Genomic DNA, 27,999 nt, shown 5'->3' on the forward strand with positions numbered 1-27,999 from the left:
GAAGTGGCAGCGACATTAATAAGGCAGTCAAGATAAGTACACGGCTTCTTTTTTTTTTTCCCCCTTTTATTTTTCCAACAATTTATATTCTGATTTTATACAAGTCTCAACTCAGCAGAGAGAGAATAAAACAACAACAAAAAAAAAAGAAAACATCAAAGCAATGCAGAATTCATCTAAACCAAAAGAACAGAGATACACACAAACAAATTCCTCAAATACACCGATTCTGTTTCTGGTCAAAGGCAACCGACTCCTGCTGCAGACTATTGTGTCCTCGCGTTTTACAAGTGCTCTGTGTATTTACACCGACAGTCTGCCTGCTCGGCTTTTGACAGCTGCAAGAGTGAAAGTCACATGTTTTATCCATCAGCCAGGTGTGTATTTCTGAATCCGTAAAGGTTAGATCTGGTGATTGAAGTCCCAGTGAAGCTTTGTGGTTGTACTGCAGAAGTGTATGTGAGGAGGGTATCCATGAGAGTGGTCACGTTGTTTAAAGTATCTGTCTGTCCGTCAACATGCCAATGTGTCCGTAAATTAGCGAGCGTCCATGAGTGCTGCTGTCCTCACATCTTAATCTTTTGTCCTCAGTTGGACTTGGACCAGATCTTCCCACTGCCTCGCAGCCTGTTTGGAACACAGCCAATAAAAACACTGAATGGATGCTTTATTTAAGGACTTATTTAAATTTGTCTTCACTTTCTGCATGCTTTACCGAGGCGGGGGGAAAAAAAAAATTACAAAAAAACATTCACATACACATTACTGATGCAACCTGGATGCAAAGGTGTCATTTAAAATATTCCACGTTTAATATTCTTAAATTGGAACTGATTTGAGTGGATTTTCTATTTCTGTAAATAAAAGGAAATTCTGGTAAACTGTTTCTAATTATAACTGCTGCGTTATCAAACCTGTCCTTTAAATAGCTTCATAAGGGAAGTGTGTCAAAACTTATTTTGAGGATTGAGGTTAAGCCTTCATTAATTTGGATGTGAAAACATTGAGAGGGATCTTCATTTGAATGAAGCACGGCGCTGAATGATGAAAATTATGGGGCTCTACGCTTCATCAAACTGTGACAGGCAGCCAGAAAATAATCACTGCTCTCTGTTCAGCAGGAAAACATAAACAGACACGTGAACCGTCTCTGCTCAGCACCAGAGGGGGAAGCGGTTCTTTCAGGAAGCAAGCACGCAGGGCAAACATGTAGCCAGTGACATTTTACATTTCAGGACAGATGTGAAATTAGCCATCAGAAATGGGGCCGGATGGAAGCAGAACCGAAGATCTATTAAGCAGGTTTATAGTACCGCTACAAAACACTGATGTGTATCTCATAATGAAACAAGTTCATGCAGGCACACTCTCTCAAAGACAGACAAAACACTTTAACCAGCAGCTGACTTTATACTGTTTATTGAAGAAATAGAAACACAGCGTTTCTCCTGGGTATTAACTTTTGCTCTCTACAAAAACACTGGACTAATAGCTTTAATTTAAAGTCTGAAAACAGTCTTTATTGTGCAAACGTAAGAAAGGGAAATTCATATTTACAAAGGACTTTCCAAAACTCACAAGTGCTTTACAGAACAAAATGAAAAATGGCAATAAGAGATGTTTAATGAAGAAAAAAAGCTTCCATTTGCAGCTTTTTGTTCCTTTTCTTTGACTTGTAGCAATGAACATTTCTTTCTTGATAAATGAAAAGTAAAACTAAGCACAACCTTCATTTTGAAGAGAACAGCTGTGGGGAGAGTTCTGAATAAACCTTCAGTTCAGTAATTTATTCTACATGGCCACACATGTAACAATTAGTGACAATTTTAACCTTGAAAACAAAATGCAATTTCTATTCAGACGCCTCTTAGCTGCTGTTTAAGGGGAGAAAAAAAAATGAAAAAAATAAGATGTAACAGCCAACTTTCCCAGAGTGCTTCATTTGTATGTATGAAACATTGGCTGCCACCTGTGCGTGACCACAAAACTGGAAAGGTGACGTGACTGAACTCACCCTTTCACCTTTGAAGCTTTTTTGCCCGGTTGTCGGGGTTCCTGAGAGGAGGCGGGGTCTCGTGGCTCTGCTGGCTGATCTGCGTCCTGGTTGGAAGCGGCTCCGGCGGGGGCGGGGCCTGACGACGGAGACGCCGCGCTGGCCTTTAACGTTTTCTGTAAGTTCGAGACCTGGCGAGAAAAGAAGTGGAGGAGGAAGACGTTTTTTTTAGGTCAGCCACAACGTTCGAATCACCGGCAGAGGAAGAGCAGTCGTCTGTTCTGAGATTCACGTGGATGCTTTTGTAGCACATATCAGCTGTCTAAATATGGCGAACAAAACCCACCCTCACAGCAGCCCATTAAAGCTGACAACAGTTTCAGTCCAATTTAGTCAGCGTGTCTTAGAGCTGTGCAAACAATGCACTGAAAATGACTCTGCATTGATGCACTGACAAAACATAAATGAAAGTTTGTATTCGACACAAAATTACTGAATACGATCGTTAGTTTGTGACTTTCTGGCCTCAGCTGAACAATACAGCAGCGCACGCACATCATTATGTTGTGTCAAATGGAGTAAGGCTCCAAAAAATGTTATTTTGCAGCTCTCTCCTGTATTAAATTCTGGGTGCAGTGTTATGTTAATGACACTATAATATCTAAGCTGATATGGTGAAGGAAAACAGAGAGGAATGATGAACGCACACAGTTTTGAAAGCAGACTTTAGGGCACACTTGGGATTTTATGAACTGACAAGAAAGCGAGCACTGGATAAGATGAACTCTGTATAATCTGCCTTATAAAGATGAACTCCTTTGGTAAAACCAAAATGAGAAACAGTGTTAACCCTTTTCATCCTGACCTAAAGTCTGCAACCGCAAGGAACACAGCCAGCCTGTTTCAGGAGGAGAAGCTCTCAACTTTGTCCTTTAAATCAGAAAGAAAAAGAAAGACCAACTTTCACAGCTAAAGATATACAATAATTGTACTTTAAGAGGAGTCAGAGGGCTTGGAGCCACAGTTTGAGCTCTAATCACCAACTTTACTTCACAAATGGCTATGCTTGCACTCCACAGCCAAGCAAAATCGTAGGTGAAAGACTGTTAATTTAGTGAATAAAATGTATCAAAAAGACCTTTTTTGGCAGCTTACTTGTGTATCAGCTTTTACAGTACTGATGTTGGTCACTAAAGCAGCATTACTAAATATATGCAGATTATTTTTTTTATATTAAAGCAAGCTGACTGATTTTTAAAAGCACCCAATATTGAGGCAATTCAGGTTGATGTGATTGCTCGTATTTATTACACGGAACATAAGTAGATGCCCTGATGGATTTGTCTAACACAAGACAAGTGTAGCAATCAAACACCACCACTGAATTTACGGTTAAATCTGGAACTAATACTAATAACAGAGCGGTACGTCAGCGTTTGTGTTTGACTGACAGCAGCTGGCCGCCTGCCTGCAGTGCTGGCATTAGAAAATAACAGAAAAATACACTGTGGAGGATTGTGATGAAGTGATGCAATCTGCTGACTCTCTTAGATAAATATCTTTGACTAATTGGCAAAATAAATAATAATAATAATTAAATTGAATTAAAAATTATTTTCCCTCAGGGATCAATAGAGTACTCATTCATTCATAACGTACTATATGTGGATGTATTATATTAGGAATGAGTCTGGATCTGAACTGGATCTATTGGACTTGCTTTTTCTTCTTTTTCTTCATGAGGTGAGATTTGTTGTGAATTGGTGCTATACATAAAACTGAATTGAATTATGGCTACAAATCATTAACATCATTACAAAACTTAGCACCAGAATAAAAACAAGGCATGTAAAAATAAAAAAAATATGACTTTTTTCTATAAATTGTTAAGTTTCATTACAGATGGACATTGTTTCGCATCACTTTCTCTAAAAGTGAATTAAAGAGAGATCTTGAAGTGTAGTCAGGGGAAAATATTAAAGCTTGTAGATGAGAGAAAATTGAACTATGCAGTCAAGAGGAAACTAAACTAAAATAACACAAACAGCCAAAAGCAAAAAAAAGCAAAAAATGAGGAAGAGACATTTATGTACAGAATATTACTGGAAAAAAGTAAAAACTACAATTCATACTTATGAGATAAAGAACGAACCTCAGTTTCCACTTGAACTTTGACCTTTAGCTGGTTCTCTCTGTACTGGTTTGCCCTGGAGACCTGCTCCTCGATACCACACAGGACCGCCTCACACCCTGTACACCTGGGAGCCAGAGATGAAGGTGGAGGTAGACTAAGAGTCGGAGATAAAGCTTCTACAGGGGTCTACATAGGTGATACTTACCACTCCTGCAGCGTGTTGATGATGTTTGGAAGCTCGTTGGGACCGAGGTCACGGCCTACGCTGCAGTCTACCTCCACCTGCTGGTTCCTCTGGTCCAGTTTGCCCTGGATGATGTCACAGTAAACGGCCTCGATCAACAGGTCCTCCAGTTCCCGCACGTTCTTTAGCTCCAGCTGCTGAAGGAGCAGCGAGTACGGCAGGCACTGCGGAAAAGGAAACATAAAGCAACTTTATTTCTTAGATTCTCAAGTCTAGACAGTACATTTGATTATCCTTAAACGATCTGACGGAAAATGACTGAAAATGTTCCTGTAAAAACGCCCATTGGTTTGAATGTTACTGCTATAGAAATGTGAAAGAAGTCTGAAAGGTAACAATCCATAACTGGGCAATTAGAGAGTTCAAGGGCACAGACAGGGAAAGCAGTGACACAAAACAGGGACCAGGAGTGAAAAGAGTGATGTTAATGGGAAGACAGATAAAGCAAAAGGGAAAAAGGACAGTGTTAGTGAGGATAATGAATCAATTATTTAACAGAAGCAGACAAAGAAAAGGGCATAAGGAAAGGTGCAGTGTGGCTGGAACGTGCAAAAGAGCCATGAGTTAAGAAATAAAATAGTTCCTTGTGATGTAAAGGAAAGAGTATGAAATATAAAGTGAATAATAATTTTCCCATACGCTGGTTTGCTCCTAATTCAGTCAATTTAAATACAGCCCCAAGCTTACAATCACTCGTAACCTCATGTGAACTTTAAAGAAACTGACTATGAGTCAGAATAAAATAGTAAAGTTGTATTTAAAGGCAGAGCTGTCAATATATCGGTGATATAGGAGCTGGCTCTGTGTAAAGCCTACAGCAGTGTGGTGGCTGCAGAAAATTTATGTTCTGCAGGCATCGAGAAGAGAGAGAAGGGCGAAAAAAATCAATACAAGATTACAGTTTAGCTGCACTTTTATGTTAACATTGAAAAAAAATGTAATGAACATGTACCTTGAGGTTGGAAGCCAAGCTAATAATCGAAAGATGACGGAGTTTGTTTCTTTGTGCTGGGGTCAACTCTGGAAGCGAGGCAGCTCTCTCTGAAACAAAACATAATAAAGGTCAATAAGTAAGACAAAATATCAAACATTACTAGAGGGGTGCTAAAGGCTCACATTTATTAATACTTTGTACTTACTGCAAAATGAATTTTAACAAACTCTTGACTGAATAATTATTAGCCCGTCCTGCCAGTTTTTACACCTGAAAAATGTCGACAGTGATCTTAGCGCCTGTCCCTGCTGCATATGTATTTATGGCAATTTCTTTTTTAGAGTGTGTAATTTGGAGAGGAGATTATTTAAATGAACTGCACAACCCAAAACCACCAAGTTTTGCACCTGCAATTTATAAGTAATTGCCTCGTTATTTACAATGTAAGAAGCATCTTAACTTTCGCGCCCGGCATGTCTGAGGATGCACAGGTGCTGTGCAACACGAGCAGGTGTGAGAGAAAGAAGTGACTCTTCTTTTCACAGAAAAATATTCAGATTTACAAACAGGTAAGCCACCATTTTGATTCATTCATGTCATTATTTTTAAACAAACTGCGAGAATTGTGTGAGAAAACAGAACTAAGTATTATAAGTCAGGGAACACCCACAAACCAAACTTTCTGCAGCTCTTTATATATATTTTTTTTTTTTTCCTCCCCTTTATGTTTGTCTATTTGTTTTGTTTGATTGAACACACATAATCAAGCCCTGGAAGGTTATGGTCCATATTTTAACCAGCGTTGTCTAAGTTCTGAGAAATATATCACTGAATGACAAGGACGCAGTGATGCACTGCCTTCACTGTATGTGATTTATCCCGACAGGAAATAAATGTTGTGGTATGTGGCTGTCATAATAAAACTTATTGGATGCTAATTTTCCTTATGAACAGCAGCAAATAACAATTTAATTGTCTTTATTATTTTGTATGTACTATAAATTAACCTATATTTGGTAATTCACCTAAATAAATGTATTGTTCATTATAAATTGAATACAAGAATATAAAATACAAATGTGTTTGTGTGTTTTAAGTTGTCAAAAGAAAAAGTGTACATGTCAAAAACATGCAGCAGATAAGAATGCAAACAGATGTCTGATTAAAAGGGCTTAAACTCCTTCAGTCACTAGTATCAAATGTTGAAAAAAACATTGTGGTATCATATCATTTCTGTTCGCATTATTCACCCCGTCTGGTAAATGTAGACAATTATGACAATTATGCAGAAATGATCACAATTATCTCAAATACAATTAAGAGATTATCCGTAATCTTGACAGGGCTATTTGTGACATTGCATTAACTTACTGAAACAAAGACAAGGCTGTGTGTCTTAATTAATGTCAAAGCTGGTCACATACTCCTAAAATATTAAGTGTGTGACTTTTCCTTTGCCAGGCAGTGCATTTACACATCACGCCGTAGCTAATGGCTGTTTTTTTTGCCTTCCTATAATTGCTTTTCTTTACTTGCCCGGCGAGTCTAAACTGCAGAAAATAAGTTTCAACTAAGGAGTGATGCCTTTAAACACTCGTGGAAAAGTAAAAGTTTATAATCGGCGCAGGTTTGGAATCCCACCAGCAAAACGGGACACCCTGACAGGTGCTACTTATGATTTGCTACCAGACACTAAATTGGCCTCAACAGTAAATGTCATTTTGTAAGTAGGTGTCACTTTGCTGAGGGCTTAACAGGCAAAAAAAATAATTGGAGGTAATTTAACACTTTGAAATGTAATGCTACACAGTGGATTTCGGGTGAGGATTGGAGCTGTTTGAGCAGTCAGAGAACGAAATCTGGAGAAAGTTGGGGAGCAGGTTTGTACGCAGTGACCACGTCTCTGCAGGCCTGCTCCCCTGGTGACAGGACTCAGACCCTCCTGAGACAGCAGCTCTGACAGCTCATCAGAGGACTTCACGACACAGAAACTCAAAAGTGACTACACTCCAGAAGGGAGGGGAGCAATAAACCGAGCTGTGTCATTTCTCTGGGCTATTGGTTAGTGTTCAGCATTTAATAAAACTTAATTAAAATTATATTTCTTGTTCAAGCTTCCTGATGTTTTACACAGGGGACAAATTAAGTCACAAAAGATTAGTTTATCAACTATTTGTGCCAGTGTCGATGTGAAAAACAACATCGGAAATTAAGAACACTCGGAGAAAACTGGACCCAAAAAAAGCGAAAGAGCGGCTGTATTTTTATTTTTTTTCTGTTAATAAACTGCCTGTCATGACTCATGTGAGATTGTTTAAAGCCTCTGTGTTGAGGTGCCTGCCTTGCTGCAAAGAAATACAGCTCAATAAAAGAGTTGCAGGGATACTCTATTACTTATTTACATAGTGCTGCCACTGCAATACCTTTGTAGTCGCAGTAGGTTCCATAGGCAAAGAGGTTCAGGAGCTGGTACACTGGTGCATGAGGGCCGTTCTCCAGCTGTGGTTTGAAGAGAAAATAAGAGAAAATGAGGCGCTAGTATGAAAACTATACCACTACATTTCATCTATCCACTCGGAGTAGGTCTGACAAGAGGTCTTACTGCCTCAGTAAAGGTTAGAAAGGCCAATAAAACCTCACTACTGAATATATTAAAAATATTTCAGTGTGAAAAAAAAGAGAGGATGATTCAATATGCACATCAAATTCTGTCTCTGGTGATCTTTTGAATCTGAATAGATTTTTCACCCCTGGTCACCCATACTGTTTCTCAAAGACTAACCAGACTATATTAAGAATTTTAATTGCAAATTTTTTGCCTGTCAAAAAACACACCTGAGGTGTGCAAGATCCCCACCATGCTTGGCAAATGTTTTCTTACTTATTTTTTTTTTTTCCAGTTTAGCCAGCCAGGTGTTTGCCAAGACTTAAAATGTAAATGAGCCGAGCTGCAATTTATCTGACTTCTATAATCAGAACACTGATTTGACAAGAGTTGAACGGGCAAGGCCAGAAAATTACATAAAAACGTTGCATTCTGTTAATCACACATACTGTTTGAAAAGAAGACGCCTGATATATTCAAGTTTATCTTTCTTTTTGCCAGAGGAATGCTCTGTGTGAGAGAAAAAAAATAGTACTATTAGCCAATTTTATCAACTAATCTAAAGATAAAATAGAACAAAAAGGAAGTGAAAGATAAAGAGCTTCCTTTGATAAAGTAGAGTAAAAAATAAGCATATTCAAGCTGATCACAGAAGAAAAAGGGGTTAAAGCTTTGTGTTGCATCAAACATTTGTTGCTCTTTCATTTCGGGGAACTTCTGCAATTTTTAATAACAGATTAGAAGACAAGAGTCGTCAAAAGTTTGAACAAGGATGACATGTGGACAAATGTCAACTCAAACTGAGGGACTGATTGATGCATGTTTTTTTACTTTGAATCCTAGCAAAATCTTTGTTTCTCATTTTCTCTGTCACAATTTTAACCTTCTCCGCAGGTTTCCAATAAACACAGAGCTGAAAATTTTATAACTGCTTCCCTTCGACATTTAATTTCACAATATTGTCTTCAATTTTCTGAAGTGATGCTTGTGTTCCATTTCATCAGCATGAAACCACATTACGGTCATTTAGTAAATGAGGACAAATGCAATTTCACAGTTTAGTTCATAAAAGTGCTTCAAATCCTTGCCAAATATTACGACTGGTTGGATATGTTCTCCATTTTTCTCAGGACTTTCCAAGCAATAGATCTAACGTTCAAGTATGATTTTATTTTCAAAATAATAGTTATAAATTTCTGTAGATTCCCGTGGAAGTTATAACAGAAGTAATATAATTAACAGCCTGAGTGTGATGCTGCTGTTATAAATTCAATGTATGAGGTTGATTGACAGAAAATGCAGGTAAAGAAAATGACCGGATGGATGTTAATTGGGAACAGAAATGTGAGAAATGTACGTCTTACTTACAGTATATGATAAATTTACTTCAGTGTGGTTTAGGTAGATACCTTTCATCCTAAAAGGTACTCAGTCTGTGCTTATGCTCATCAGATTTTCCATGGGTTTTAGATTAAGTGGTGAAGTAGTTTATTTTTTTTTTTTGTTTGTTTTGTTTTGATGTCAGGCCTAAGTAGCTACTAAAGAGGAGAAGTGTTAATACATTTTCATGCACAGTTCAGCTGTGACTACAGTATTGTGAGAGACTACCAGGGGTGTAACGGTACGTGTATTTGTACCAAACGGTCACGGTGCAGATGTTTGGCACGAGTACGTTGAAGTAGACTGTGAATACATTAGTCACAGCTGATCACCGCTCCCATCCAGAAGTGGGCACATGTTTTATTTAACAGCTTTTTACTAACAGCCACAGCAGAAAAGAAGCAGAGGAAGATACTGTTTAAACACTCTACAACAAATAAAGCATGAATGGTTTGTTCAGAATAATAGGCAGAAACCTAAAGACCTGCTAGTTTGTTTCACATCAGCTGTATGGAGAAGTTTCCTGGTCATCTGCAGCATGTATGGCAAGCAGTTATATCAAAACTTCTATATCTATTCAACACCCCTGATGTCAAGAGTTGTTTCTCTCACACTAGAAGTGAGCGTTTCGCATTTTATTTATTTTGTATTTTCACATTGGGAGATGTTATTCGGTTCTGTATAGCATTTTGTTTTGCATCAAGTCTAGGTCAAATTAAATGAAGCAAACACAACTTTCTGTTTTATATTCTCCTTTCTTAAACCAATAGAACAATATTTCTCTGAAGTTTATCAACCTTGGCCTGTAGGACACAGTTTACAGTTCAAACTGGATGAAAAAGACAGAATGATGCAATTTTTTGATATTTATGGAAGTTACCGATTGACCTCAACAATAACTGTGACCCTCATACCAAGGTACCATAGGAGGTAAGTGATTGTGTTAGCAAAATGCTCATGAATCACTGGATGAATCTGGAAGTAATCAATGGATGTATGTCTACAACTGAGTAACTTTTGGAGTTGGACAGCAGATATGCATTTCTTTGAGGAATGCTACTTTCATTTCAGTCTGTAAGCAGTGGAGACAGGAGGAGTCAGGCGCCCAAGTCAGGATGACTTTTTATGGTCTGATCTTGAAAAATCTGATCAAGTAAAATTAAAGTCTGAGTAAAATGTTTTGGTGGAAGTAGGACGATAATTAGCTCTTTTTCTAACAAGATATATAAATGTGGTTTGTTTACCTCTCTGACATTAGGCAGCTCCAGGATATCGGAGAAAACGTAGAGGCCTGGGGTCTCCAGCAGAGAGCTGACAGCCTGGGCCAGCGCTGAGCCTGACAGAGACAGAAGCTGCTCTACCTCCATCTGAAGACAAGGTGCATAGGTAACAAGACACACAGATAGATTAGACAAGTAGCACCGCAAGTGTGACAAAGGACAAAAAAATAAGGTCTCTCAGCACTTAAGCCCTCGCACCGTTCCCTGTATGATGTGAATTTCATCATCTCTACCTGTCTGCAAAGGTCCTTTCAGCCCTGCGAGGGCCGACCCAGCAGACTGTGACAGATTATATGCTCCATCTACAAATGTGCCATAACACACCTCCCACTAAAAAAGTGATTTAAAAGACAGGCTAAATAAAACTAAAAAAATGAACACACATGGCCATCAGCAGAGCTTGTTTTCAGAAGACATCAGTCAGCACATTTACTTGTACAAAATAAGTGAAATTCTTGTTGAAAAACCACTCAAGCCTTTTATGGTTTAAATAGACAATTAAAAACCAGCTTGCCAGCATATTACTGTGAAACTGAAGACTGACAGGTTTAATGTTAGGGCAAATGCTTGAGTATGGGGGCCCCAAAATAGTAGGAACCTAACTGTGTGTACTTCCCCGAGGTCCCAATTGATTTTCTGGACATGAAAAAGGAAATCACCTAAAACCATTAAGACTTGAAACATATGTAAGCCATGGTATTTAGTTAACAAAAATACTAACAGTTATTGCTTGGCAAATTGTCAGGCATATATAAAAAAATAGTCTCTTATTCCTTTACCATCCACCAGCAGAGGATTCTGGACCAAAGCTCTTAAAACTAGCAGAAGAGCCACTCACACACTGGAAGTGTAGCAGCACCGGGTAGCACCACTTTTGGCAACAAGTCTAATAAATGAGAAGCAGAGCATAAATATTCATCAACTCATTTTCTGCAAAGAAATATGACCCAAATGCACCTAGGGCTAAAGGCAAAATCAGATCGATTACCATCCAGCCATCCTCGAATGCTTGTCCGTGGTCAGGTTGCAGGGGCAACAAGTCCATGAGGGAAAACCTCCAAAGGGAGACATCCTAATCAGATACCAGAGTCAACTCAGCTGACTCCTTTCGATGCGAAGGAGTAACAGCTCTAATCCGAGCTCCCTCCTGGACGACTAAGCTCCTCACCCATCTCTAAAGCTGAGCCTGGCCACCCTACAAAGGAAGCTTTTTTTTAGCTGCTTGTATCCGGGATCTTGTTCTTGCGGTCATCAGCTGCACTTCATGACCATATGTAAGGGTTGGAACGTAGGCAGACCAGTAAACTGAGAGCTTTGCCTTTCGACTCAACTCTTTCTTCACCATGACAGACCAAAGCGACACCCTCATTACTGCGAACGAGGCCCAGATCTGTCACTTCATCCTACTATCACTCATGAACAAGACTCCCAGATACTTAAACTCCTCCACTTGAGGCAGAGACTCCCACCTTTTTCCTGTTAAGGACCACAGCTTTAGACTGACTATCATCCCAGTCTCTTCACACTTGGCTGCGAACCGTCCCAGTGCACGCTGAAGGTCATGGTCTGAAGACAGTAACAGAACCACAACATCTGCAAAAAGCAGAGACGAGACCCTGAGGCTCCCAAACCAGACATCCACCTCTCCATGGCTGCCATGAACACCACAAACAGGAAAGGAGACAAGGGCCAGCCCCAGTGGAGTCCAACCTGCACTGAAAACGAGCTTGACTTTGTGCCAAGGACGTGGACACAGCTCTTACTTTGGTTATACAGGGACAGGATAGCTCTTAAAAGTGACCCCAGCATCCCATACTCCCACAGCACCCCCCACAGAATGTCTCAGGGATATGGCCATGAGCCTTCTCCAGATCAATAAAACACATGTAGACTGAAGAGTCAAACTCCCATGACCCAGGACGAACCCTTCCTGAATCTGAGGCTCAACAATTAGTTGGAGCCTCCCGCCCAACACCCTGGAGTAAACTTTCCCAGAGAGGCTGATAAGTGTCATCCCTCAATTAGGATGAATTACCTTAGTAGGAAAATGATACTGCCTCAAGCAAATGTCTAAAAATTAAAAATAACACCCCAGCAAACAAACAAAAAATGAAAGGGCCATTCTTTGATGCTGCATCTCTTTTCAAGGTTTTCTAAACATAAATATAAAAAAGTCGAGGTTAAGGTGACATTTTACCATTTCTAAAGTGTCTAACTGTCAAACAAAAGTGCTCTATAGATTTGGATAATTTAAGATCTTTAATCTCAACAAATTCTGGGACACGAGAAAAGTTAAGTATTACAGGCGAGTGATAAAATCATTGCAATTGCATCAGGCTGGTTTCATTACCTGAGGCTACTTTCTGAAATGAATGCAACAGAGACTCTGAAAGCCCACTGGAGCTAAAACTTGTCTTCTTTGTTTTTCATTCATTTCCAACCAGTGTTGATAGCACAGATATAATGTCTCATCATAAATCTGATGGTGTTTGATGCACTTGCACATCTTCCACATGTCCCCCTGGATCACCATCAAAGAGGGCCAAAGAGCATATTCCCAGACAAGCCGAACAGATGATCAAGCATGTGTTGCCAGTAAGCAAATTAACCTACTGTGTGCTTCTGAAGCGGTGTCTCTCGAAATTCCAGGTATTTTTCAAAGGCAAGCCTTAAACCCGAGGTTTGATCAAATCAATCTGTTTATCTCTACTCCTTTTTTGAAGGTAAAACTACATGTAAATAATTTATAAAACAAGAGCTTCGCAGAACTGCTTAATTGACGAGGAAAGATGCTAATGTTCAGGTTCAAATTATGCTTAAATTAAAAAAATAATATCAAAAAACTGAAATTAGTAAGATTCTCAAACTGCTAATAGTTATTGCAATATACTGTTTTAATGATTAGTTTGAGCAATAATTTCATTTTATTGTTCTGTTATTTTCTCATTTATTAAGATCATTTTAGGTCAAAAATATCTTGTACTCTTTCTTCCATTATTTTTTTAATCAGAATATAGAATTTGAGGCTCATCAGTCAGATTATAAATATCAGAGCAAAACAGTTTTTGTCAATTAAGGTATAAATTTGACAGAATTTATTTATTCAGTTTAACTTCTAATGTTTTATAAATAACACTTGTTGATCCAGATTTTTTGAATTTTAGGTGAATGTTACTTAAGCTTGTAATACCCATCGAAACACATTTTGCAGACTAACAAGCTTACGACAAAAAACACTAATGATCATAAATGCAGAATTGTCATTCGCTGGAAGCAAAACAGTACTGTGTCTAGTTCATCATCATTATCATCATCATCATCATCATGAACATTTGAAGCAGAGAGGAGACAAGTTAATCATTACTTGAGTTGGCAACAGTTTGCAACTGGAAATGTAAATAAAAAGATTGAAAAAATTGCATGTCAGTTACTTTTAATTTATGTAAAGAAAAGATGAGCAACAAATAAATAAATAAATCTAAACATTAGGACAATAAAATCACAAGTGTTTTCCAAATACATCCAACAAGTCTACAAAATCTGTAGGGAAATTTTACATTTTTGTTGCTTCTCATTGTTTATGTTAACATTTTCTTAAAGTAAATATGTAAAGATATACTTTTATTTAATTAATTTAATTCCCTGTGAGATTTTAAATTGACCATGGACATGAGTGTATCGGCATTTGCCTATTGCCAGTAAAATAGCAGAAAAAAAAATCTTAACCCACAAGGACATTTTTCTGAAAAGTAATAAAAAACTCCTAAAGTGGAGCAGCTTGCTGCAGATGGAGTACGTATTTTTCACAAAAACTTACCTTCCTCTATCTATTGCTCCTCTCAACTCTTTCACCTCTCTAAATCTCTTAAATCCCAGCAGCTCAGCTTCTGTACACTCTGGTTCAAACAAGTAGAGATTGCTGTGGACGATAAATATATATACAGTAGGTTTTACTTTTATAACACAGTGTTGCACTTATAACAGTCAGAGAGAAATATACCGTGCATCTTTTGATACATGTTAGGAGTCGATACTGTTGTATTGTAGTGCTGTGATTATTAAAACTTTTGTTTTTGATACAGAATAAAGCAATTTAAGGTGAAGTATTTGCCAAACTTGATTCAATAACTGGGATTTTTCTTCAATACACAGTTTCAAACTAGAGATAAAACCATTTTAATAGGCCAATATTGGTCACTTTTTTAATGTTTGTACATCAATTACTAAATAGGAAAAGAAGATGCAAAAGCAGCTGCTACAACCAGCTTTTTGTAGCCTAGAAATTATTTTTTAAAAGTAAGAGTGCTACTCTATGTATTATTTTAAAGTGGATAAAATCTCATACGGGCTTTTAGGAATGTTTATTTAAGTTAATCAGATTATTGTTGCGTTTTACCAAATGAAAAATATATATTGACTAAAAAGTTTTTAAAAAATTGGTGTGCTGAAGATAAGTATCGGCCATAGAAAACTCACATCGGTCAACCTGATTTAAACTACACATTATATTGACAAAATGTTGTTTTGGCCCAATTACACAAATGTGTTTGATTTTCAAAAGCTCTGCAATGCAGGAAACAACCCTCTTTCATGCTGTTCATTAAGTTTTTTAAAATTTTAGTCATGTAATTTCTTTTACAGTTTCACATGGTAGCAATTGACTCTGTATTTATTATTTATTTTTTTAAAAAACCTGTTTAATAAGTATTTATTTTTAAAAAAGGCTTTTGCAATTCCTTTTACATTTTAATGTAACAATCATGCAGAAGTAAAACCAAAACAAAGTAATCTAAAATAAACTTTGAACCGAGCATACACTTAGGTTTTATATTGCTTTATAGTACCCATATTTATTAACAATTTCTTATTTACCGATTTTATAGTTTATTATAAATTTTGTACAGCAATTTGGTCAACTAAGATTGTTTTTAAAACGTGCTATTAAAAATACTCTTTGATCTAGATTTGAGTATATAAAATCGCTTTTTAAAGCAGTTTTTAAACTACTTTTCTGAGCGAGTTAATACTCGGTAATACTCCTGGACAGGCTCACATAAACTCCGTGTACTTTGGTTAGCAGCAAGGCTAAATCACCGGCATATTAATATAAAAGCTAGCTATTTTCTCTGTCAGACACACAGTAATGCAGACGAGGAACACTGCTGAACCTAGAAACACCTACATACTGTTTCGGATTTTTGAGCATTTTAAACAGTTCGTGTTAATATTTACGTTCGTTGGTCTCCAAGCTGAATGTGTCATGCTAGCTCGGTTGCTAATAGCTTCCACTTAACCGCCGACTTTAGGCCCCACTCAATTTTAAATCTTTCTAACAACTCAACCATACGGCTACGCTGCACCAACAGCCCCGAGATTAAAACACGAACGCACATTTTTAAGCAAAAGTTGAAAAACGCGAATCTGTACGCTTAAAGTGTACCTTGTTGTGTTGTTTTGTAGCAGTTAGCCTCTCTCTTGGTTGTTCGGTTCCGCTGTCAAAGCACGCACAACAACAAATCAACGTGCTTTCTGATTGGTCCGTGAACTAAAGTGGGCGGGAAGATGATGACTGTCAATCATCCTCTGAGTCAAGAGATTAGAGAAAACAGCGACATCTAGTGGCGACCTGGTATAAACCCCTTGAATCTGTGCAGATCAGTAGATACTGCATGAACAATCTTCCTAATTTAGATCTATAACTTCCGTAACTGCAGGATTCTACATGCAGTCACTAAAAGATTCAGAGGGTAACAATGTGAAGTTATTTTTTAGTGTTCAGGTTTGCTACTACCTCAAATTTAACTACAAATCAGGTCCCAAGAATTATCATCTGTTGATGTATGTAAGACATACATCAAAATCTTGTCAATTTAGGAATAAAAACATAATAATTGAAAGAGTTTATGTGTTTAAGTCTAATTTAGTTGTATGTCATTTTCAAAGTTCCTGTTTAATTATGAACTTTTCTCTTAGTTTTTAGTTTAAATTAAAATTCTTCCATGCCTTGTTTTGTAATAGGAGCACTTAAGAAGAACTTTGAGACAAGTCTGCAATTATTATTTCTGAAAATTTTAAGCAGTCATATAAATTTCATGACCAATTAGTATTTTATGACTGCATGTCACGCAGGTATTTCATCCATGATTTTAGCCCCGTGTTTGAAGTTACTGTCGTTTCTCCTGTCCTTTTTGCACATTCAGTCACACAGATTTGTTCCACTGCATATTAAATTTGACTGGAATTGACAATAAAGTACTTGGACTGAGCTGAACTGAAAATTCCCCAAATGAATTACACAAAAAGGCAGAATCACTTTTTAATGAAATCTCACAACTCATATCCACACTTAGGGAATAACATTAGATAAATGTTCTTTCTTCAATCAAAGCCAATTCAAGTAACACAACTGCTACTTTAATTTGAACTTAGTGTTATTAGTTTCATGCGGTACAAGTTATCTGCATGCAACTAACTGCAAAAAAAACCCTGCAGAAGCAGATTTATTGATATATGAAATAGCAGAACATTCCAGAAAAATAACAAAACTCATTTTAAAAGGAAAAACACAATAAAATAAAATGGGCTCAAAAGCAACACATAGCTCAGATAAACTGCAAAACCCTGCCAAATCTGCCCCAAAGGCAAACAGGAAAAAAAATGTAATTGTCCCCTTTAAATTTCTTCTGAAAACATTGCTGCTATATCTTTTTCTCTCACAGTCCTGTGCAGTTTGCATGTTTTAGAATTTCAGTTAAATGGCATCCATCTTGTGGTTTTGTTTATAGGTACACGATCACGAGGAATGTTAAACGATCTCTTTGAGTGACTGTCTAAGGTGGCATAAATCGTCTTCAGGTGTCCCTCTGGAGCGGTGGTTGTCTGGCTCTGAGCTCCACTGATTACACTGTCTGAGGCTCAGACACAGAGCTGTTTGACAGATAAGACAAACTAAATTAACAACTGTGAATATCTTGGACAAAAGTGGAAAAAACAAACTCATCCTCCGCTTTGATTTATTGATCATGAAACCAAATCTGAAGGGTCTGACACATAGATCAGCATCGACTTCTGAATTTTATGAATTTAAAAATGTTTTTCTTTTGTTTGTTTTCTTTTCCTTTGGATCTTTCTGTGGAGTTTGTTCAATATCAAAGTTGGAAATCTCAGCAGAGAAGCAATTTTAGCGAATAAAAAAACAAATGCATGAATGACTTTATGCATGAGGTATTATTCGTGTGGCAGTGTTGTATTGTTCATCGATTTCTCCTTCACTCTCATCATCAGACAGGCCAATCCAGAAGTGGAAATCAAATCCTCCAATCCTCCCTGCTTCCTTTTCTGCAGCATCCCAGAAATAAGACACAAGCACACAGGCACACGTTCCGTTTGAACCCTTTAACACCAAAACACAGAACCAAACACATTTTTATTATTTTTTTTATTGTACCAGGATGAATCCTCTGTTGCTATAGTTACAGTTGCCAACCCCACATCTGTAGCACTTTAAATACCACAGATATTATTTTAAACCTATGAACAGAACATAATGTGTGGTGTTGTGGCGTGGCAACAAAGCCTTTCTTTGCATCTTCTTAAAATTAAAAATAACCTCCCACGCTGTTTGGTCTCATGGAGCATATCATTACAACCCTATAGCAACGAGATACATAAAACAAAATTCTCATAATTCAAAGTTTCATTTTTTATTGTGTTTTTGTCACCTAGACGGTGGATTGTGTTACAGTCTGTTTGTTTTTTGTTTTTTTCTTTTGAAGTCTTGTTTTAGTGACATTATTGGACAAACTGATTTGGTCACATAAAAAATGAAGCATTTAGCAAATGTTTCATGTACAAGAACTGGACTGAAAATGAGAGAAAACACAGCTGAAGTCCAAAGAATATTTTGACAGACCTTCAGGAAGCCAGAACTATTGATCAAGATCACTTTTTAGTTACACAGAATTGTACAACCTTTATCAGTTAAAAATTTCAGATAAACCATACTTCACATTGCAGTGATTGAATTAAAGACATGCTCAATTTGTCACACATTGTTCTGCATTTTGACCTGTCAGGAATTATTAAATAACAAATGTTTTCTTTTTACCACAGTATTTGGGAAGTGGGCAGGTAGATATTTGAATGCAAAGCTGAAAAGAGAGCGCAGGTGCTGCTCGATGACAGTGAGGACAAGTCAAGGTTTGGTTACGAGGAGAAAAAATGAGTTGGAATAGTGGAAAAAAATATGTCTACAAAGACATTTTCAGGATGTTTAAAGCACATTTGATTTAAAAGTGTAAAGGGGATCTTTAAAAACTTTTTATTGTTTGTATTGTTGTCTTTATGTCAATTAGTTCAATTTTTATTAGTAGGAAATGTGTTTAATTTGTATTGACACTGCATAGCTGTCTTCTTGTAGCTGTATGCCATGAAATTTTGTTTATCTTACATTAAGTGGATTTACTCATTAGTTTATTTAAACACACACAAGAAGAATGTTTCTAACAAACTGTGAAAGTGATGAGTTGAGTTACACATAAGCAGTCTTTAAACAATCAGAAAGCTCAGGTTGTCACTGATATATCTTGACAAAAACAATTTTTAACACCCAATGGACGACTACACTACACATCCTTCTTGTGTGTTTTGTTCTTCTACTTGATTTTTTTTGTATGTAACTTTGAGATAAATGACAACTGTCAGCTAAAATTAATAAATTAAATATGAATGAAGAATTCCTGTGCTGTAATTAAGTTAAACCTAACAATTAAACCATTGCAGAAGAATAAAAAATCAAAAACTTCAAGACTTCAACCCTGACCCTAGTCCAAGTCCATGCTGTAACGGCCCAATTAAGGAGAATAAGCAACACCTGTGCTGCTCAGCACTGTTGTCAGTTGTTGATGAGTTGTGTTCAAACACACCAGAGGATTCATGACCTCAGAGGACATTTCACTGACTTAGTTTATTCTAATTTCACTTCTTGCACCACACACACACTCATGAACTTGTGCACATTATGTCTGTAAAATGGTGACTGCTCGTCCCCTCATGACTGTCTTTGGGCTATCAGCCAGTCTAGTTATAACTGCTGAAAAGGCCTGGCATTCCTTGAAGGGATGCATGTCACCGACTGCCTTGCTTACCAGAGTTTTAAACTAAGATCATTTTATGATGAGAAATGACAAAATTACAGTCATTTTGGTCAAACCTTGTACATGACTTGTGTTAGTTATGTTAGCACTATTTGTTGGGAAAGAATCACTTCTAATACCACACCAGATTTTGAGTTAATATCTGTAAAATTATATAAATATATATGTATATTATACCAATTTTTGTATTGGATAAGGTGTATTAGCTGTTAAGACCATCTTAAAATGCATTGAGTTCAAAAGTTAATGAGGTACAGATGTACAGCCAATGATTATTTTCTGAGGGTTTCATGAAATACTTTGATAACATACAGACAGTTAACGTCAAGCATTTAAGGGGTTAGGGTCTTTTTGGCCCAGGGCTAGGGTTAGGGTCTCCTCAGGATATGAGGGGTTAGGGCATTTTGGCCCTGGGCTAGGGTTAGGGTCTCCTCAGGGTCTGAGGGGTTAGGGCTTTTGGCCCAGGGCTAGGGTTAGGGTATCCTCAGGGTTTGAGGGGTTAGGTCTTTTTGGCCCAGGGCTAGGGTTAGGATCTCCTCAGGATATGAGGGGTTGGGGCAATTTTGCCCTGGGCTAGGGTTAGGGTCTCCTCAGGGTTTGAGGGGATAGGGCGTTTTGGCCCAGGGCTAGGGTTAGGGTCTCCTCAGGGATTGAGGGGTTAGGGCTTTTTGGCCCAGGGCTAGGGTTAGGGTCTCTTCAGGGTTTGAGGGGTTAGGGCTTTTTGGCCCAGGGCTAGGGTTAGGGTCTCCTCAGGGTTTAAGCAAATACATCATGTTGTGAAATCTGTAGAGCTTTGAGTATGTGTTGAGGATGACTCCCAGCCACTACTACACTAAAATTTAGCTTCATATCTGTCAAATTGATTGAGCTACTTTTGTGTTGGCTAAGGTCAATTAGCTGTAATTACCATCTTTTTTCTGGGTAACTCCAAAAGTTAATCAGTTGTGGATGGAATAATTAGTTTCTAAAACTTTCATGAAACCCATCTGTGTGGTTTGTAAAATATTTTGTTATTGCTACAGACAAAAAAACACACACACACAGTGATAGGCAAAAACATTATCGCTTTTATTTGCAGTCAATAAAAACACTGATTACTGACATACATTCAGCTTTCAGGAAACATCACTGTATTGGTTTACTGCTTTTGAAAAATGTACTGTGAACTGCAAATAAAAAAAACAGGAAATACACATATTATATGTTTTAGAGTCATCTGTCTTTGAACAACTCTGTCAAAGGTCAACCTCTGGATGTAGAATTGCAGAACGCTCCACAGCAGGGATATTAGTATCTATATGTAGGGTCAGGTAAAGTCAAAGACTCTGGTCTTCACAGTGGAGTGGTTATATAAAAAATAAGAAAACACATTTAAAGTTAAGTGAAGCACGAACAGCAGAGTCATGCTGTTAAAAAATGATGATTGCTGCTACAAACTAGTCTTTTAAAAGTAAACCTGATAAATGTTTCCAGAGAACTGATCTCACTCATTTAGAGAAGGTCACTCACTGTCAGAAAAACCACAAAAATACATCATTATTCAGATTTTGAGTAACAGAAAATTAAAACTACTTTCGATTTTGATTTCATTTGACCTGATGTTCAGTGTTTTACCTTGGTTTACTGTACAGGCTTCACTGTGGTTAGTAAATTCATCAGAATTAAAGAAGAATTTAAAAAAAGAAAAAGAAAAGAACTGACGTTAATAAAAGCCAATGACATCTTTTTGGCAACCATTTAAACCACAGAGTCAGATCAAACCACAGGTGTGATGGTAAATGTGTCTAAGACCATGTCAAAAAAAAGACAGAGAATTTTTTTTTTTTTTAGAAAAAAAATGATGAATGCTGCAACATGCTAGCAATGTAACTGCCCATGTCTGTCTGTGTGTTTGTCTGTTTGCAAAATATCTCATGAACCACTGAGGTTAGGCATTTAGAAATGGCCACCATAACTAATGGACCCTAAAAACTGAAAAATGGCTGTAATTCAGACAATTTTACAGACACTGAGCCAAGATTCGGTGTGGTAGTAGCTGAGAGTCGTTTTCAACATAAATCTCGAACACTAACAGGTCATGCAAAGTTTTGCATGGTGTATGAGATTATGCAAAACGTCATTTATGAGGTTTAACCAATTTGATTTCAACTCTGCCCCTTTCCATCAAAAGATAATCTCAGTTTAAAACTCTGGCATGAAAGGTGGCGGGCAATATGCATTCCTTCAAGAAATGCTAGGCTTTTAATATATAATAACATTCCAACAGTTTTTTTTTTTCTCTAATGGCTTCTACAATATGTGGCAGATCCAGCTGCCATTAAGTCCTTTATTCCCTTCTTCTTTATAAGACATCATTTGCAGATATGAAAATTTGTACTCAATAGCTTCTGCATGGGCAATTGAAACAAGTGTTCATAGCGAATGTGTGCCTGGTGGTTATAATAGATCAAGTACATACAACCCACAATGGTGTTTGCTTTAAATGAGAGAGTGTCCTCACATCCCATTATCAGGCTGGGCTGCAAGAGGCTGCAGCCCCTGCAGGAAAAATATTTCACAATTATGAACTTTTGTGCTTTTTCTACTACATGACCCTCACTGGACTAGAGAGAAAGTGCTTTATCTTTTCTATTGCCAATTATAGGTGTCCAAAAGCGCATTGAGCTGAAATACAAAAAGAATAATCTGTGTTGAATTGTGTGAGACTTGGAGACAGAGAGGCAGGCAGTGAGATATACTGCTGCAAAGGTTGGACATGTTAGATGTTTGAGTTTTTACCAACCAGTGAGACGTCTAATCAGTGCTAAATTCACAATGTAGCGTGATAACGACCTGAAAACAACAAGGAGTCTTGCAGCAGATGGCATAGCCCCCACAGATCTCCTCATCATGGAGTCAGTGTGAGGTTAAATGAGGAATTAAAAGACAGAATAAATCTACTTGTTTTCAACCCATTTTTAGAAAAAACTGTACACAGTGCAGCAAAATGAATTGGTTTTATAGGCAAAAGATGTGCACAATAAAAACTGATTTATATCGTGTTTTATGTGCAGCACTTATGAATATACTGATAAATAATAATAAAAAATATTGAAGGCATTTATTTACACACAACCTTATTGTTACAGGCTAAATCCTTCGCAGAGTACTGAAAGTACAGCTCATGCTGCAGGGTGGGAAATGCAAAATGTTGTGTTTATACTTAGAGCACAGAGAGTACAATGCTGGCACAGACGGAGGCCAAAAAGCCAATAAGTATCAGGAGAATCGTCTGACTCCTCAAACACTCAGTACCCCGCTTGAGTCCCTGGGAGCCTGATTAAACACAAAACAGTCCACAGCATGGTAGCTGTCAATTAATCCTCTGACTCTGAGTGCTGAGCAGAACTGTTTGACCAGAATTTAGCTTCGCAGCATTAACTATTCCCACATGATATCAAGTAGTAAAAGTTAACTCAAATAGATATTCTCATTATTGGTGTTCCAGACTGTTGAATTACAGCAATACGAACACATACAGATGGGATCCTTTACTCCAGAAACAGGCAGATGATGTGAAATCAAATATTTATGTAAGAACTGCCAAATAAATAGGTTTTTGCAATGTTTTTGATCCATGTGACATTCATCAGACAGATTCGCTTGGGAAAATTTATACTTTGACTCACTGACTTAATCATCTAAACATGCAATTTAATAATATTAACCTAATTTAAAGAAAGAAAAGGTTAATATTTCATCTTTTTACCCTGAAATATTTTAAAGCAATTCACAAATTTTAATGTCAACACATCAGTAGTTTATAGTTAATAAAGATTAATTACTCAAATAAAAATTTTAACAGATGTGTTTCATCGTGTGCAAATTCCCAGAGCTTTTCCAAACAGAAAAGATGAAAGCACTACTGATATATCCACACAAACTGATGCATTTTACCTCATGGACATTGTATGTAATTAGTATTAACTCATTGAAGGTCGAAATCAGCTATTTTTTGCAGCAAAATATTTAAGCTTAATCATGCAGTTCAGGGAACAGAGAATGTGAATGCTGAGAGAGATTCTCTTTTAATGAAGAAAGGTCAGATACTGAAAGGTTTAATAAAAGTATTCACCGTTAAGTGACACTGTAGTTCAGGGTGCTTTCTGTGGTTTTTCTAATAATTGTTCCTCTGCTGCCTATTCAGAAATTTTAAAAAAGATTTTCAAATTATCTGATTATTAGTATAAATTAGTCGGTATACACTTATTGCCCATAATTTTATGCACATAAAGCTTTTACTGTGTTATCCTTACTATACTGACTATACACACAAAAATGAACAAATTAAGATTAGACTGTGATCTCTTAATTTTAATTCTAGAAATCTGCCTTCAAGCAGTGGAGCTCAAATATTTGTTTTGTTCAGGAGGGATGTCAGGATGGAGCGGCAGATCTGGGCCTCGTCACCAGTAATGATGGAGACCAAAAAAAGAACAAGATCCCGAATACAAGCGGCTGAAAACAGCTTCCTGGGCTCAGCCTTACAGATAAGGTGAGGAGCTTAGAGTTCAGAGTACAGCTGCTCGTCCTGCGCATGGAAAGGAGTCAGCAGCATCTGATTAGGATACTGCCATCTGAAAGTTTTCTGGTCACATCCCAATGAGAGCAGACCCAGAACTTGCTGAAGAAGGATTATGTTACCTCTCTGGCCTGGGAACGCCTTGAGATCCCCCAGGAGGAGCTGGAGGGTGTCGCAGAGGAGAGGGAGGTGTGGGTTTTACTCTTGGACCTGTTGCTTTTGCGAACAGATCACAGATAGGCAAAAGAAAGTGGATGAATGAATGGATGGATGAAGTTTAAGACACAATCCATTACAGATGTATTTTAAATACTCTCTGCATTTTCACTGACCTTGTTGCACAGAAGGACTGTGGATTTGTTGTAAAAACTTTAGCATTTAAAAGTCACACAGGATTTTTTTAAAAACGGTCTAATTAACAGCCCTTTCAGAAAGATAATAAAAGCTTGAAGTAACAGAAAAGCCAGCAACACCAAAAGAATTGAAAGACTGACGGCTGATCATGAAAAAAATCATCCCTCAGTAAGAACAAAACTTCCTCATAACATCTAGTCTTGTCAAGCAAGAACACTCTCAGACAAATAACGCCAGTTTACAATCAGGAGATGCTGTTATATATACGAACACGTTTTACCTCAAGAGACAAAACAATGTTCAAGACCTGATCAATCTTTGCAAGAGAGCCTCCAAAACACTGAAACAAAATTCTCTGGATGGATGTAATCATGAGTCACTTTCACCAGAATTACAAGTGAAAAGGAGACTTAAAGAGGATGACTACTTTATCTGAAGCAGAGCAAATCCTGAGCACAGTGTGCTGGAATGGTGTTTAGTCCACCATGTGTTGAGTTGTACGTATCTTCTTAGGAATCATATTGCAGAATTACACCAAACCACTGAGCTGAATTTCATGAAACATAATGAAGAGGAGCAAGGGCAAAAAAAGAGAGACTGCTGTGAATATGGCTCATTTTCTGTAAAATTAAAAAACAGGGCATCGACCTTGATGATGTGACTGCTGACAGAAGCAGAATGATTCCTGCGAGCGTGTCGAGTTGTGCCGTCAGCTCAGATTCAGCCAAACACAGCAGAACCGATAGGTCAGCGCTTCACTGCACAGATGGATGGTGGCTAAAAAAAGACCACAAAAGCAACTCAAAGGCTTTTAAAAGCAAAAATGGAATATTTTCAAACGGCCGAGTCAGTCAGCTGAGCTGATCAGAAAAGTAGGCTTTACATTTACTAAAAATAAAGACAGAAAAACAAACTAATGACTGAAGGCATCTGCAGGAAGAAACTGGCAAAACATCAAACATCATGAAACTCAACATGTGGCGATGTCCATATGTTAGAGATTTCGGGATTCGCCTCCAAGTAGAAAAATATACATATTTAATCAGGTCTTTCATTGACCAGTTATGCTCCAGCCTGCTCAAGTGCCATAAAAAGAAAATTACTCCGATGTCCAAACAATTATTTCAATATTTATAACACTCATTGAAGTAAAATTAAGTTTGCTTGCTTCACTTCTGTTTCAGTGGGTTGGTAAAAGGAGGCAGAAATCAAAAATCATTATCAGGGCCGGAGTGTTCAAGGAGAATTCTGTTCATTGTGTAGATGAATTCAAAACATGTTGGAACATTTAAAAAGGTCGGATGTTTTGCTGGTAAAAGCTAAATCCTGCTTTGCTCTGTTCTTATCCCACCTGTCAACAGGTGAGGGGCGGGTTAAACCCTGAACAGGTCGCCAGTTCATCGCACAACTTTACAACCAGCCTTCAAAGAGCAAACAGTTCAACATTTTTATTCTGATTATCCTGTCATGAAAAGTGGGAGATCATGTTTACCTGCCTGTGTGTCTTTGCCTGTCTGTTAGCAAAATATCTCATTTTAATAAAACTCCCAGAAAGTAATCATTAGATGATAATTAGAGTCAACCTGATTCAAGATGGCAGCTAATGAACCTAATCGAACACAAAAATGGCTACGATTCTGTCAGTTGTACAGATATTGGGCTAAAATGAGCTGTGGTAGTAGCTGAGGGTCACACCCAACACATACTCTGAACACTGACAGATTCTGTGACGTCTTTGTTTTAAACCCCTTGAAGGTGATTCCTTCAAGGAATGCTAGTTTAATTATGTATTGAATAATCTTTATATTTTTGGTGTCACATACAGTAATGTAGCATTAGCCATTAGCAAAGTAGTTTCACTTGTCCTCTTAAATCATAATTAGTTTGTTGATAATAAGAGTTTTTATTTTTTTAGATATGAATGTCCATTAAATGCATTAAAAAGACAATATTGTCAGTATTGTGGGTACTTTTAACAAAAGTACTGGCAAATTTTTCAGCTTTTTGTTTTGGTGTATTTTTTAAAGTATCTATGAAAATATTTACATTTTTCTAAAATTTGTCAATTGAGAATTTATGCTAATTAATGCATACTTCATAAAGTTGGAAGAAATACGAAACAAAAATTTTCAACATGACTTCATCCTATGTTTAGATTTTTGACAGAAAAAAATACCCTAATATATATTTGTTTTAATTTAATGTGTCATTTACGTAGATTGAATAATGTTTATTAATTAAGTAGTTGTCCTAATCTAAGTAAATCTTTTTGTTTCGGCTGTTCCCTTTTCAGATGTCATCACAGTGAGTCGTCCTCCTCCATCTAACTCTGTCCTCTGTGTCCTCTGTGTCCTCACTCTAACTGCCTCCATGTCCTCTCTAACTGCATCCATATTTCTCCTCTTTGGTTGAGTTGCTACCCTCAGTCCTACACTCTTGCCTTTTCTCGTCTCCCTCTGTCTCCCGGCATGTTTCCCTCCTTGTGGTCTTCGACTAACATTAACACCGTTTTTGTCAACAGCACCGGAGGCGGTCGTTGTTAACTCGAGCCCCAACCGATCCGGTATGGCGTCGCTTGGATGAACTCGCATGTTTGTTTGGGACAAAGTGTTTTATGTCAGACGCCCTTCCTGACTCAACCCTCACCGTTTACTGGGCTTGGGACCACAGATACACCAGCTTGTGCTCCCCAGTGGCTGGTTTGTCCTAATCTTAAGCAAATAAACAGATGGACTGATGATTAAAAATATTTCTTGTATAATATTTCCTTTGATAAAAAGTCTTAGAAAATGCACAACACAATCATGTTCAGTAACTAATTAAAGTCCATTTCTGTCTCTTTAAACATGTAAAAATGTCTGTCTTTTGCCACACACATACACAAAGTATCACTGCTGTGTTTAAGGATGAGTCTGCTCCCTTCTGGTGTCGACTCCTCCCTGATCTCCTGCAGACTGGTGCAGTTGTCTGTCTCCTCCACGTCTGTTGTGTCCTTGTTAACACTCCTTCTCTCACACTGCGCCTCGCCTGCTCTCTAAAGGCCTCAGTCTCTCCACTCCCGAGCAGCAATATTTCTCCTCGAAATCAAATTTGTTGCTGCTGGTTGATTTATCGAGGCACACTCTCCTGTGCCTGCAGCACCACTGCAGTGTTAAACAATTGTGCCCAGTGAGGAGCTGTGGAGTTTAACCGTGCTGTGCCTCTGACCACATAATTTCGGCTGTCTGTTCCCTGAAAATGGAAGGCTATTTCTTCACTTTGTTGGCTCGGTTTGGTGTATTTCTCCATGTTGCTTGGATGTTTTTTTCTGCCAATTTGCCCTGTATTGCCTAATTCCCAGAGGTTTCCACAGTTTCACC

General features: G+C 37.7%; 1 protein-coding gene and 1 pseudogene across 2 annotated transcripts; both read right to left on the minus strand.

The window, feature by feature from the left end:
- Positions 1 to 48: 48 nt before the first annotated feature.
- cops7a (COP9 constitutive photomorphogenic homolog subunit 7A) lies at positions 49 to 16,121 on the minus strand. Of its 2 annotated transcripts, XM_017415458.3 has the most exons (9): positions 16,011 to 16,121; positions 14,388 to 14,489; positions 10,535 to 10,657; positions 7,729 to 7,804; positions 5,324 to 5,412; positions 4,333 to 4,535; positions 4,146 to 4,251; positions 2,015 to 2,184; positions 49 to 627 (listed from the first exon to the last, which is right to left on the minus strand). In XM_017415458.3, exons 3-9 carry the CDS (start codon positions 10,655 to 10,657, stop codon positions 588 to 590), a joined length of 807 nt encoding a protein of 268 aa, XP_017270947.1. In that variant the 5' UTR covers positions 14,388 to 14,489; positions 16,011 to 16,121; the 3' UTR covers positions 49 to 587. The 2 variants fall into 2 exon arrangements, with proteins under 2 accessions (XP_017270947.1, XP_017270948.1); XM_017415459.3 differs by lacking the exon at positions 14,388 to 14,489 and having other exon boundaries at positions 16,011 to 16,092.
- LOC119617794 lies at positions 12,077 to 27,928 on the minus strand (annotated as a pseudogene).
- Positions 27,929 to 27,999: the final 71 nt, after the last annotated feature.

This window comes from Kryptolebias marmoratus, linkage group LG16, assembly GCF_001649575.2.
Source record: "Kryptolebias marmoratus isolate JLee-2015 linkage group LG16, ASM164957v2, whole genome shotgun sequence".
Taxonomy (NCBI): domain Eukaryota; kingdom Metazoa; phylum Chordata; class Actinopteri; order Cyprinodontiformes; family Rivulidae; genus Kryptolebias; species Kryptolebias marmoratus.

What these genes read in the sequence shown, in the direction of transcription:
- cops7a (XM_017415458.3), bottom strand. Translation starts at nt 10,657, where the DNA reads ATGGAGGTAGAGCAGCTTCTGTCTCTGTCAGGCTCAGCGCTGGCCCAG. An exon ending in AGCTGCCTAATGTCAGAGAG is followed by an intron (nt 7,805 to 10,534) that starts GTAAACAAACCA and finishes TTCAAACCACAG; the next exon opens with CTGGAGAACGGCCCTCATGC. An exon ending in AAGTTCAAGTGGAAACTGAG is followed by an intron (nt 2,185 to 4,145) that starts GTTCGTTCTTTA and finishes TTTTCTCGCCAG; the next exon opens with GTCTCGAACTTACAGAAAAC.